This window comes from Nyctibius grandis, chromosome 4 (assembly GCF_013368605.1).
Source record: "Nyctibius grandis isolate bNycGra1 chromosome 4, bNycGra1.pri, whole genome shotgun sequence".
Classification (NCBI taxonomy): domain Eukaryota; kingdom Metazoa; phylum Chordata; class Aves; order Nyctibiiformes; family Nyctibiidae; genus Nyctibius; species Nyctibius grandis.
The window spans coordinates 41,493,640-41,508,169 of NC_090661.1; the positions used below are offsets into that span (position 1 = coordinate 41,493,640).

Sequence of the window (14,530 nt, forward strand, 5' to 3'; positions counted from 1 at the left end):
GATTTTCCAAGTGACAAACACAGAGAAATATGTGCCGATATTTAACTGTACGGATGTCCAACCAAGCCAGCAACACTGATCACATCCAGAGACTTCAATTCAATTATGCCTTAAATTATGAGAATATCTCATCGAATCCAGTGTTTGCTTATTCTTTTATTTTGAAAAAAGTTTTTTTTTTAATTCCAAGAAGGGAAAGGTGCCAAGCTTTTCCCCAACATGGGGCATTCTCCATGACTCTTATTAGCTGATGCCTTGCCCCTCCTTTTTGTTCCACTTCTTAGAATTTTTGGAATATACTGAAGCTACTCATGGTTTATCTGGTGAGCTTTGTTAAAAGCTATTCAAGGACACAACAATTTGTCTACAGTAGCCAGAAGCACAAAGTCATTGTGCAGAACCCTGTCACTGCAGGAAGGAGAAAGTCCTCCATATAACTGCTACCCCAAAGGTTAAAATCCCTCAGCAGGAGATCCCTCCTGTCTGTCTTTTTTCCTTGTCCAAATCCATTGCAAAATACAATTAAGAAACTGAAATAAATACTGATTTTCTGCCAATGGATTCAGCCGTTCTCACTACCTGCGTGAATTTTACTGTCTTCTAGCACCACATCTATCCATTCCAGACACAGAAATCAAAGAAACTTTAGGGAGGAGCTGAAGGGGCTTATGGGAAGCAATAAAAGCTGACTGACTGGATGCAGAATTATCCTCTTGGGAACAAAGACAAGGAACAGTCCTGCAATCCAACTGCACAAGCTAGCCTAAAACATAAAACAGACTGCTGTTTGCCTGACTTCTTTTAAAAGGTTTCAACAGTCCCACTAAAAATGTCTCAGGGATTCTGACGAAACTTTACTGAAGAGCTTCATGTTCTAGAAAAGTCAGAAAAGAAATACTTCAATTTTGACATTTGACCATCTTACTTTAAATCATGCTTGTGGAAACACATTAAAGTCTCTAAACTTCACTCAGAAGAGAACAGGCTACGCATCCTATACTCTCCTAAATATATAATTTTTCAACACTGTTCACAAAGAAGTGCTAACCTTTTGTAGGCTCAATATCTAAAAAGTATTGTGACATTATTCCTGTGCTTTACATTGAGATACTCAATCAAAAATTACACAGGTATTCATACATTTATGAAGTGTTTGCCTTAACAAAAGAAACAAATTATCATGAGCTATTTTTTTTTAATTTACTTGGACAACTAAGAAAAGTGATGTATATTTTTTAAAAAAAAAACAAACAGCAATAACTGACTGCATGAAGCTTCATTTTCAGTGTTGAAGCATACTTGTTGAAACATGCATTTCCTTCCTATATTGAAGGCAGAGGATAAAGTCTTAATATGTTCATATACATTTTCTTCACAGGAAGCTACTGTCAAGTGAGGTGCTAGATATCTATGTAACCACAGGAACTATTACGTTTTTAATGCAATGCAAATGTTGACTTTCTTTTACAAATTAAACTATGTGACTGTAATTAAGTGAATTCAAGGAAACAAATCTTCAGTTAACTATACTGAAATACCACACTTAGAATGCAATCAGCTGTGCTGTCTTTCAAAGCTTCTTGCACTCTTCTCTTTAAGTCAAGTGTATGATTTAATCCTACAAGCACCATAGTCAGAAAGCTATGGTCTGAAAAATACTTCAGTGTTACATGTGTAAACACATTGAAGAACTGGCTTCAGTACAAGCTGTTAATATTAAACTATCCACAGATGGAAATTATTATGTACCCTGTTCCTCCACTCAGACATCAATACCAGCAAACAGTGCTTTGAATGCTCTGTCTGTAACCTGCCTTATTTTGTAAAGCAATAAGAGAAGATTACTGGGTTTCAGCAGTAGTTGTGTGACTACACTGACTTCTCAGAGTCAGGGATTTCCCAAAACAAAAGCCCTTTGCTGACAAAGGATTTTCTAGTGACAGCAGCGATAGTAGGGCTTATATAGCACAAAGCTTTTTTCCTGCATCTTACAGATGCAAGTTCCTTTGAAAATACTACATTTAGTTTGGCATTCTATTATGTGCTGCATAATTTTAAGTATAGTAATTTTAAGTAATAAATTATTTTCATCTAAGTCTCTTGCACTACTAGAATGCCCACATCATAAGCCAGACTCAGGAGCTCAGTTGTGCCTACTGCAAAGAACTAACAAAAAAGGAAAAAAGGCACATATCATGATACAAAGGTAGTATAGCCAAGTTATAATTCAAGACAAAACCCTTCAGGGAACAATTCTGGTTCACACTATCACATATGAATATTGCCTTTTTTTTTCCAATGTCTGTATAAAGGTGTCCCATCTGACACTCTCCACACCATTCTTACCAAATCAGGGATAACCAGCAGGCCTTTGAGTTTAATGAACAGCCACTGCTTTGGAAAAAAGATTTGGCAATGGACAGAGGAGATCTAGACAAACCAGATTGGTGAGGCTTGTCTAAAGGGAGGGAGTTTGGGGACAGTAGGATGTTACAATGCACAAAACCAAGGGAAAGCACCATTGAACATGTTTGGGCCAGGTAAGTGGAGGTAAAAGGTTGCGCTGATTGCCTCTATTCCTCAGAATACAAATCGCACATAAGGATTGTACCATTTCATAAGACCCACTGCCAATATGAATGATGTTTCAGAGATGCTATAGGAAAGTAAAATGTGTGCTGCAGGATTTGCCACGTCTTTAAATTTTATATATGTGCAAACCCTTATGTTAGTACTTAGAAACTACAAAAACTTAGCTCTGAGCGTATGTGTCCTTAGACGTATCGTACACTCCTGAAGAATTCCTTCTGCTACAGTCGCAGAGCATCTAGAAGACCTCAGTTTAAGCCGTGGAGGCTTATATGGAGGATCACAGTCTGACAACTATTATTACTGTACATCTTTCCTAAAAACAAAACAGGGGATTTAAGAGCAAGTCGCAATTACCTGAGGACAAGAACACCTGAACCTTTCTTCTCTTCCAAGCTGAAAAATCAAGTACTCATAAAACCTCTCCAAGGGATCACAAGCTGCATTCAAAAACATCAGCTGGCATGGCACACAGGAAATTTCAGGACAGGTACATCTTAAGCTGTCTACTATTTTCTCTTCTACCTATCTTCCTAGATATTTGGAAAATACTGGGTGCAAAACTGATGCAGTATTTAACGGCTTCCTAAATATACAACTTTTAACTTAAAATAATTGGCTTGATCATCTCTCAGATCTCATCTAGCTGTGATGAACTTCTAAAACAATCAGATTTGGGCAAATTAGGCCAGAAAAGCTCTAACGTAATTTGAATTAGTCACGAAAAATTCAGTCCTACAGTATTTAGTGCATGGCAGCTAGTACAGGGACTACTACTATTTTATGGCACAGCAGTGTATGAGGTAAACCATTCCAAATTTACCTTCTGTATCGTACAATGTTTTAATTCAGGGTTCAGCTGGACTTTGAATGTCATAGACATGCAATGCTTTAAGAAAAAAGGGAACTACATTTTAATAGTTTTTGTTGAGTTTTTTTACCTTTAACATGTTTTAATATTTTAAATAATTGTACCAAAGCAAGAAAACAAAAAAATGATACCTAAAAAATTTTGGAATTAACTTAAATTCCTATTTAAATATTTATCTTTCAGTGTCAGATTCACTGAGTTCTTGATTCCCAGTTCTGTTCAGTGCATGACCCTAGATTCACCTGGTGAATCTGGCACTAAATCAATGTAAACATTACTCAGGATTGGTTTAGTTCACAGCCTATATTTTACATTTTTATTATTTTTAAATAACATCTAGATTTTGGACCTCAAAAATTTCCAGGAGTACTCCCCAAAATAGCTTATGGTTTTTTATCAAACAAACAAGCACACTGAAAATAAATTCCTTTAAGACAGAGAGGGATGTGGAGTGTACAACACTGGAGCATAGCACGATAACTTGGGGGTGACAAGAACAGAACGTAACTATGAGTGGTATTAATTCAGAGTTAACTCAACTGTCTTTCTTCAAGAGGAAATATTAATTTTGCCACTGAGGATCTTCGGTCTAATAAACTCTACTCTAGCCATTAGAAAAGGACTCTTACTAATTACAACTGGCTTAAGGCACGAAGCTGCTCTCAGCTGCAACACCCTAGCTCTTCTTTAAGCCTTCTGTCAAGGGCTCCTTTTTTTTCCAGTCCAGTGAATTGGGGAGGCATATGAGGCTCTCTAGAGACTGGAACTGGGAAAAGGAGATGTGTCTTCTGTCTGTGTGTGGAAAAGGAAGGCTTCATAGAGTGGGAATTTTTGAGTCATGGGAAACAGGGACTCCTTATTTCAGTGGCACAAGAGAAAAGAGCAGCTGTATGAAGAGCTCAGTACAAGGGAAAGAAGAGCAAATGGCCATCTGCAACTCAAGACAATTTCCTCCTAGAGACTCTACACTGTCCTAGTTCTGCAAAATCACTCTTCTATATATAGAGAAGCCTCAAGCCAGCTCTGCTTATAACAAATCTACAGAGGCAGGCAACACCTGGTGCTTTGTATTCTGTCAGTGACATGTAAATAGTCTTTCTAAGCTAAAATGAAGTAAATTATTTAGTAAAATATAATTCCTGATTCTCCCTCAAAAAGCAAAGATAATATGTAAGTAACTCTGTAATATTCTACCAAAGGTCTTGGGAGTCTGGAGAGGTCCCTGCTGACTGGAAGCTAGCTAATGCTATTCCCATCTACAAAAAAGGCAGGAGGGAAGACCCAGAGAACTACAGACCTGTTAGTCCAACCTCAGTTCCTGGAAAAATTATGGAGAAGATTACACTGCGTACTATTGAGAGGCATTTAAAGAATAATGCAATCATCAGGCACAGTCAACATGGGTTCACAAAAGAAAAGTCATGTTTAACTCATTTGATACCTTTCTATGATAAGGTCACCCACCTAGTGGGTGAAGGGAAGGTGGTGGATGTCGTTTTTCTGGATTTTAGTAAGGCTTTTGATACTGCCCCTCACAACATCCTTCTGGACAAGCTGTCCCGACCGTGGGATGAGCGGGTTCATGGTGTGCTGGGTGAAGAACTGGCTGAATGGCAGGGCTCCAACGGTTGTAGTCAATGGGGCTACATCTGCCTGGCAACCAGGCACCAGCGGTGTTCCTCAGGGTTCAACTCCAGGGCCAGTCCTGTTCACTATATTTATCAAAGATCTGGATGCAGGAGTTGAATGTACCATTAGCAAGTTTGCTGATGTTATCAAACTGGGAGGTGCTGTCAACTCTCTTGAGGAACGCAATACCTTGCAGAGGGATCTAGATAGATCGGAGCATTGGGCTATGATTAATCGGATGGAATTTAACAAGTCAAAATGCCAGATTCTGCACCTAGGATGGAGTAATGCTGGGCACAAGTATAAACTGGGAGAGGAATGGCTGGAGAACAGCCCTGCAGAAAGGGATCTGGGGATGCTGGTTGACAGCAGACTCAGTGAGAGTCAGCAGTGTGACCTGGCAGCCAAGAGGGCAAACCACATCCTGGGGTGCATCAAACACAGCATAACCAGCCGGTCAAAGGAGGTGATTATCCCACTGTATTCAGTGTTGGTGCGGCCTCACCTTGAGTATCGTGTGCACTTCTGGGCCCCACAATTTAAAAAGCATGTGAAGGTCCTTGAATGCATCCAGACGAGGTCAACAAAGCTGGTGAAATGGCTGGAAGGCATGTCCTATGAGGAGCAGCTAAGGACTTTGGGTTTGTCTAGTTTGGAGAAAACGAGGCTGAGGGGCGACGCCTGTACAGCTTCCTGAGGAGGGGAAGTGGAGAGGGAGATGCTGGTCTACCTGGGATCCAGTGACAGGATGCATGGGAATGCTTCAAAGCTGCGCCAGGGGAGGTTTATACGGGACATTAGGAAGAAGCATTTCTTTACTGAGAGGGTGGTCAAACACTGGAACCGGCTTCCTAGAGAGGTGGTCGATGCCCCAAGCCTGTCAGTGTTTAAGAGGCATTTGGACAATACCCTTAATAACAGGCTTTAACTTCATCAGCCCTGAAGTGGTCAGGCAGTTGGACTAGATGATTGTTGTAGGTCCCTTCCAACTGAAGTAGTCTAGTCTATCCTACTCTGTTCCACTTACCTGTGCCCCGCAGGACACAGCATTCCTATTTTAGATTCAAAGCTCAGCTAGGCTTTTTCTGAGAAATCACTGCCAGTGTGTCTAAAAAACTACCTTAACACATCAACCTTCATTGCTTCTGAAAGAATCAATAAAACTTACCAAAATAATAGAAACAGATATAAAAATAGAAATAAAATGCTGTTGTGCCGCATAAATGTATTTTAAATTTAAAACACAGATGGTTAACATATTTTTTCTTTTTACAAAAGAAACATAATTTTGGTTTTCTTCCAAATACCTTTATCGTTTTTCATTACTACTTTTAATTACTGTTAATTTAGGGTAATCCATCACCATTTTTCAGATAGTATATATTTAGAAAAAAGTTATCTTGGATATTACAAAAATCTTATTCTATATATGCTTGTTTGTACTGTTCTAAGGGTACTCTGTGGAGTTGTACTTCTCAGGCACACTATGATACTTAAGCATATGTGTGTTTTAGGAAGAAATGAAGTTATTTCTTGCAAAGAGAGAGATGTCTGGCCGTTATAATCTGCACTTCATTGTAATAAAATATTCCTTAGATTAACTATGTATATTACTAAAAAGGAAAACATTTGCAAAGCCTGCTCTTCTCTGGCTGCATCTCAAATACATGCTGCAAGGGAAAGATGCCAAGATTTCATCGTTTCAAAACCTTTTGAAACTTTAAACATGAAACAAACTTCTTTGGAAAATCCATATTGAAAGCCAAAGAGGATAACCTTTGAGATGAAGTACCCATTAAAAGAAATTGTTTCCTCATTAAGATAGACTTAATACTCTTTTTATATCTAGCTGTAACTTAGTTGTACACTGTTCATTTCCACAGAAATACAGAATCCTGGCTGTGGGGTTTTTTTAATGCAACCATATTCTAAAAAAAAGCCACTACACTGCATTATGGTATTAGATATTCATTGCTGGTGAGCACTCAAAGGTCAGGTTTGTTCAGCTTAAAATAAAATGTTTTATTTTCTGCATTACTCCAGCAAATTCCCAGTGTCCTGAGTGTGAAGTTAAAATTTTCCCCCCATGTGTTACTACCAGTAAAAGCGGGCTATAATCCATCCAATGCCTAAGAAATTAAAATGCCACTTTTGTATAAAAATATTTTAATGTTAGCTAATTTTACTGTTTAATATAAGAATTATGACCCTCACTTTGGAATCTGGACTTTGGAGTTTTGCACTGGATATACTCTTTCTAAAAGAAAAATAAATGCTCTTAACTTCTAAAGATCATAAAATACTAATCTGATTAAATTCCTGCATTTCTGCACATTGACACTGATAATTGTAAAAGAGGATGTTCCTGATAGTATGATAGGGAGTAGAGCAAATTCAGTACATACCTCATAGCCAGGGCTGACAGGAGACTGAGAAAGGAGGTTGGAAATAAGAAAAAACAGAAAAAAGTAGTAAGGGGGGGGGAAAAAGACAGAAAATAATGTTACTTTAGAAGCAAGCATGAATGTGTGATTATTTTATACTTTCATTTTATGTTATAGAACAGAATGCAAAAGAATTGCATTTGAGCTATGGCAGGTAAACATCTGGGTTATACAGGATCCTCCTAGTTCTACATGTTTTTAGCATTTCTGATTGATGAGTTTTACACTACTAAGTTAAGAATCAAGAAAAGGATGTTGTCCAAATTCTGTTCTTTGGAGGCAGATTTTTAAAGCTGCACTTAAATGTAGCCCCCAGTCAATTTTCAGCTCAAATGAAATGCTTTATTGGCAAATGAAAACATTTATACCCAAACTGAAACTGTGCCTGTGTGTGGTGGTTCCCTATGAAAGGATAATTAAAGTACCCTTTGCAGGATTCCTAACATTATCATGTCTCAAAGATTTTTCAAATGCCACTATTTCATAGGGTAGGGCATAACTTCTTCACTTCATAAGTGGCATTTTTCCAGAAGCCAGATTTACAGGCTAAATTTAACGCTGTGAGCTAAAGCTGGCTTCTTTCTGGTTCACACAACATCAACAGAAGGTTCTGAAACCATAACTTAGTTAATAATTCCATCTATGAAAGGTTTCCAGGAACAACTCCTCTCTCAACTGCCCTGACTCTACATAGTAAATAGAGGTAAAAATAACATTTATTTTAGTCATATTTAAAGAACTGACAGATATCTGATTGAATTCAGTGGTCCCAAACAGAAGTTATATTTTTTTACCAGTGATTCAAGTGCCACACCAATACTAATAATGAATGATACAAATTTGTGAACAAGGATAATGTTTCTTAGTATATTCACATAGACTGTAGAAAAATGAAACACATTCCAAAGTGTATGCTTTCATTGGTACCACAGTATAAACTGCCATAAAACTTATCTCACAAGTACTGCAGAAGAATGGAGTCCAAAGGACAGATCTGATACAGGAGAACTGACACAGCTTGTGCACACTTAAAAAAGGGGGAAAAAAAATTGAAACACATTCAATGCAAAAAACCCAAAACAAAACAAAAGACATATAGAAACCATATGGGAGAACACTTCTGAAAATCTGGTACGTGATACCATGATTTCCTGAATGAAGGTGAAATTGGAAAGCTATTTCTTTAGGCTAATGCCCATCCCTGTACCTACTGTAAACATATTTTCTTTGTGCATGCACTTTTGTGTGCATGTGTGATGTTCTAAATCATCAGTGTGGGTACACTGATGATGACAAGTTCTTAGAGAAGTATAGCCTTCAGGATATATGAAAATCACTGTAGTTCTTCACTGGCAATTTTAATATTTTCAACAGTTTTAAAATACATATCTTTGCAAAACAGGTATTTCATATCAGAATGTATCAGCAAACAACAGAGTCATATAATGAAAAATGTTTTCAAATTGAAATCTTTTTCTATCATGTAACTGTACAGTGCAGTGAATATTTATAGCCAGTATACCAGGACGCTCACTCATACAATTTTTTTTGACCACAGTTCCAGAAACAATTCAGAACTAGGGCCAGCCTTGCTCAAAAGTTTCTGTCTTGGTCTGAATAAGTCAGCATTTCTGATATAACCTACTAAGATTTATGAATAGTCTATAAAGATTTCTTGTTGCAGTTTTTGCAGAGCTTAAGCACCTTACTCATTTATGCAGCTTTTCAATTAAAAATAGAGATTCATAAGGTTAACCTTAATTTCCAAGTAGCTTTAGGCTAATGATAATCAGTAGCACAAGTACATAATTATGGTTCATAGATGGCACTGCATATAACACCAGGTCTACATCATTTGCAATAGTGTCCTTTTAGTATGTCAAGTTTAATAGGTTTAATATTCTAATTGAGAGGAAAACATGATAATTGTTGTGTGTACTTATAAATTCTTTCCTCTCTTTTAAACCTTAAGGTTTTCAAAACTTTCACTTAGGAGTGGATTCATTTACACACAGTGTAAATTCTTAACTATTCAAGTATATTATGACATGAGTATTAAATGGAACAAATATGCCAAAGATAAAAAATACGTATCATTCTAATTATTCCAGTCATTAAATTTTGTTCTCAGAAGGGTTGTTTTCATGATGGAACATTTCTACATTAATGCATATACAAGTATACCATATATTTACATGTGCCTGTGTGTATACTGTACATCTACACATACACCTACACACATATATACAGATACATACATACATTCACCACAAAGATCTGTTTAAGGAAATAATGGAGATTTCTCCTACTTTCTTCAGAACACTTAGAAATATGCTAAATACAGTAGCTTCGACTGATTAACTACAGCCTTGACTGTTACAGATGCTCAGTTTGATAAGGTGGTGTTTGGGTCACAGTGTTCTCCTGAGGCAAATCTTTCCTATATCATAAAGCAATGGATATAACAGTCTGATACAGAAAAAATTCAACTTCTAGTTCCAGAGAAGACATCCTCCAAGATGCAACTACTCACATTATCATGGGTGGCAGTTTTAGACCTTCAAAATAACCTAATTCTTGCCAAAGGGAGGACACTACTGGGAGTTACCAGAAGTGCCACATACCTTAAACCCACATACCTTAAGCTGGTGACCTCCCTTTTATGTCAAGATGCCTTTTCTCATAGCAACGTATTATAGCTTACATACCACCCCCTCCTTTGTAGTCTATAACAGGCAAAACCAGATCCTGTAACACTAAATGTTATTGTTTCTTAGCAGCAACACGCATGGCCTCTTACAGCTAGGGAATCCCATACCAGAAGGGCTTCATCCGGCACGCTGGGTGAGGGTTCTGCAGAAACCGTCCGAACGCTGCTGAGTCCTGTTAGGGAAACATTTGACAGGCGCCTTTTCCGTACGCCACTGCAGTTGTTAGGGATTTTAAATGCACATCTCTTGTGGTAATTTAGACCACATCCTGAAAAGAGAAATGTAAAACCATCTGATTACGGTTTATTCCTGGAAAAAGCAAATAACTTATTTTTTGTTTTTAAAAAAAACAACAAGGGTTCAAAAACACCACCCGTATTTTTGATTAAACTTTTTTCCTCTACTCTGCTAGTTTAGTTCTTATATTCTACAAATTTTTAGAGAGATAATGTTATGAGCTCTGAATAGTTATATCTATAACCAGTGATTTTTCTTTGATTTTTCAAAAATCTATGGTCTCAAAGTGCAAGAAATTTCTGTGATCTGCATTTGGGAGGCAAGGAACTCTTTCACTGGAAATGGTACATTCCATTGGATACAGTCTGCCAGGAGTCAAAGATCTGTGGCAAAATGAGGAAAGATAGCTATTACAACCTCATATGGACTGACAGTAATTTCAGTTAGATGATCTGAATTAATGTGACATAGAATTAGATACAGGCTCAGGCTCATAAGGGAAGTTTAAGACATAGAAAACCTTTTCTTAAAAATACATATAGAACAAGTTTTTTTGCACTTCAGGTTACAGAGCTATATCTAGGAGGCCTCAGAGCAGTCAAAAGGATTAGTTCCTTAATCAGTTAACTATTTTGATAGTTCTTACTGTTTCTATCTACTCTAATTTGTTTTCTGATGCCTAACCAATTTAAAAGCAGCATCGGAGACAACATGGATAAGTAGAACGGATGGGTCTTTTCCCGAGACTGAAAATCACACCTCCCTGCAGCTTACCTTCACATTTGAGTCCCTGGCGTACCAGCCCCCACAGCATTTCTCCACAATGGTCACAGAAAGCTGGCGCTCGATACGAATGAACGAAAAGAGCATGGGGCCGGATCTGAAAGTCTTCAAATGTAGCAGAAGCTGTAACAAGAAGATCATTCCAAAAATGAGTAAAATTAGTAACATAACTAATATGCTTCATATATGTGGTACTTCACCACGGAACGAAGCAAACACCTTTTGGTCACTACAATGATGAACTCTGAATTTTGTATTGGATGTTATACCATATTTTGAAGATAAAAAGATTGATGATATACCATCAACCAATGGTATATCACATACAATGACCACCGGAAAAAGAATAAAGCTGCTGTTACAAACTTGCAGCAATAACTTTGATAATATTTTCCAATATAACACAAGAGGATAATAGCGCATCAAATATTGGCAGAGTTCAATCAAATGTTGGAAATTTTCCAATATACTCTTTTATAGACTGTAAAGGTCTACATACATAAGATAAACTGAATACATCCAGTAAAGAAACACTTTTTTTTTTAGACAAGTAAATGAAAATGTATCAAAACCAGGCCATTCCAGCTAACTATTTGGTATATCTTATTCAGCAGCCTGTGTTGGTATTAGTGAACTGATTGCTCGAGTTGAAAACATACGTTAGAGTTTAAAAAGAAAACATGTAAACATGTAATTACACACCCAATCATTAACAAAGACAAAAACCTTGCAGAGCAGTCTGGAAGACTGCTGTACATTTCCTGAAGTACCAATCCTTTCAGAGACGTGAGCTCGCAACTATTGTAAAGTTACAGGGGCTAGTTAAAGGCACTAGTGTAAACTATAAAAATAAACAATGACAGTGTTTTAAGAACTATTTAGTATACAGAGGCAGCCAGTACCACAATACTTCAAAAAATATACTTTAATGAAATATTTTTTCTTATTAAATATGTTAAACATATATCAGATAGTCTAATGAAAAATAATATCTGTCAAATGTTGTTAAACGTTAAGCACGCATGCAAACATTTGACCTCATTCGGACTGCCATTTAAACAGGTGATTTAAGGGTGTGCTTACTCTTCACAGATATCAGTATGAATGAACCAGGTATGTAGCCACTTAATAGAAATGCTTTGTCTCTCAACAGAAATACATTCCTGATTTGCAACTGAGAGAAAAAAAACACATTTTTTTAAATGGTTCCGCTCAAATGAATTCCTAAAAGATCCAAATACCCTTAGTCCCTGTCTTGTTCCTTGTGTATTAATGAAAAGAGGACCAAAAATCTGCATACCAATCAAGAAAAGGTTTTTAACTAATTAGAGCGGAGTACCAATAAAGACCTATGCCCTGGACTCAGTTCCTTCTGTGCACACAATTGCTACTCTTAGAAAAACCTTTTCCAAAAATGTCCACAGAAAAGCATGTTTCTAGTCTCAACCAATTTTCAGTCTATGGATCTTTGAATGGAGGTATTTGGAATTCCATCACAAAAGTAGGATCCAATGACTCCAATGATATCAAACCTTCTTTTTTTAATTTTTACTAAAACAATTCCAAACACCTAACAGTTTGTTAAATTCACGATTTCATTTTCTTTTCCCAGAATTATTCTGTTCATAGTTTTCACGATAAGCCATGTTAAAAAGCTTAATTAATTCATAAAATTAGAACTTCATAAAACAGTCCAACATGTTAGAACATCCCAAATCTGAAATAAAATAGTTTTATATTTATTTAAGAGTGTTAGGCCAGGCATTTTTTTCAGCCTCAAGTGCTTTCAAACACATAAGGATACTTGTTCAAGTATGTCATTTTTCTATTTTCTTCCCAGACTACAGCAGTCAAGTTCACTACTGTTAACGCAATGCTCACTCTGTAATGGTAATGCTGTCCTTGGTATACTAGAGAACACAACTCATCAGAACACGTTTTAGATGTTGAACAGAATTACTGTGATTTTACTTTGTCTAGGACTTAAAGTCAACCATCTTTTCTGTGCATATAGCCAGATGTTTTTCTGCAATTACTACCAAATCAAAGAACACATTGGAAGGATCAAGCACTTAAACTTTAAAACATATTTTGACATTATTTAAAATATAAAAATACATATTTATTCTTCACTTGTACAAACAGGCATATTTTGCTCTTCACAGTACAAAATACAGGCATATTAACTTCCTTATTTAATTTCATATTGAAGATATATCATAGGAACTAGGATAACACCTCCCCAGTAGATCATTGCTTTGTGGAATTCGGGAAGGATTAATATTTCTGAGCCTCTATATCACCAGCATGCAGCCACCAGGAGGAAAATTGCCACAGTCTAGCAACAGCCACCTCTACGGTCCTACTAGATATGGATACCAATTGAGCTACAATAGCCCAGGAGCTGGATGAGATCAAATTATAGATGAAAATCATACTGAACCTAAAGAATCACAGAATCAACCAGGTTGGAAGAGACCTCTGCAATCATCGAGTCCAGCCGTTGCCCTGACACCACCCTGTCAACTAGACCATGGCACTAAGTGCCATCCAGAGATGGTGACTCCACCACCTCCCTGGGCAGCCCATTCCAATGTCTAATGACCCTTTCTGAAAAGAAATTCTTCCTAATGTCCAACCTGAACCTCCCCTGGCGAAGCTTGAGGCTGTGTCCTCTTGTCCTATCGCTAGTTGCCCAGGAGAAGAGGCCGACTCCCACTTCACTACAACCTCCCTTCAGGTAGTTGTAGACTGCAATAAGGTCACCTCTGAGCCTCCTCTTCTCCAGGCTAAACAACCCCAGCTCCCTCAGCCGTTCCTCGTAGGTCAGACCCTCCAGACCCTTCACCAGCTTGGTCGCCCTCCTCTGGACTCGCTCCAACACCTCAACATCTTTCTTGAAGTGCGGCGCCCAGAACTGGACACAGTATTCAAGATGCGGCCTCACCAGTGCCGAGTAGAGAGGGACGATCACTTCCCTAGACCGGCTGGCTACACTATTCCTAAGAGAGGCCAGGATGCCATTGGCTTTCTTGGCCACCTGGGCACACTGCTGGCTCATGTTTAGCCGGCTGTCGATCAGCACCCCCAAGTCTCTTTCCACCAGGCCGCTTTCTAACCACTCTCCCCCCAGCCTGTAGCGCTGCATGGGGTTGTTGTGGCTGAAGTGTAAGACCCGGCACTTGTTCTTGTTGAACCTCATGCCGTTGGTCTCGGCCCATCTATCTAACCTGTCCAAATCCCTCTGCAGGGCCTTCCTACCCTCC

The 14,530-nt window shown here is 37.9% G+C and overlaps 1 protein-coding gene across 2 annotated transcripts in view; it reads right to left on the reverse strand.

The window, feature by feature from the left end:
• Positions 1-14,530, reverse strand: part of PRKD1 (protein kinase D1) — a 156,813-nt gene that overhangs the window by 38,262 nt on the left and 104,021 nt on the right. Inside the window, exons 3-5 of one of the 2 annotated variants that reach the window (XM_068398167.1) lie at positions 11,256-11,387; positions 10,352-10,512; positions 7,495-7,518 (exon numbers count right to left, since the gene is read on the reverse strand). In XM_068398167.1, coding sequence (XP_068254268.1) covers positions 7,495-7,518; positions 10,352-10,512; positions 11,256-11,387 — 317 coding nt within the window. The remainder of the gene's footprint in view (positions 1-7,494; positions 7,519-10,351; positions 10,513-11,255; positions 11,388-14,530) is intronic. The other variant, XM_068398168.1, reaches the window with a different exon arrangement.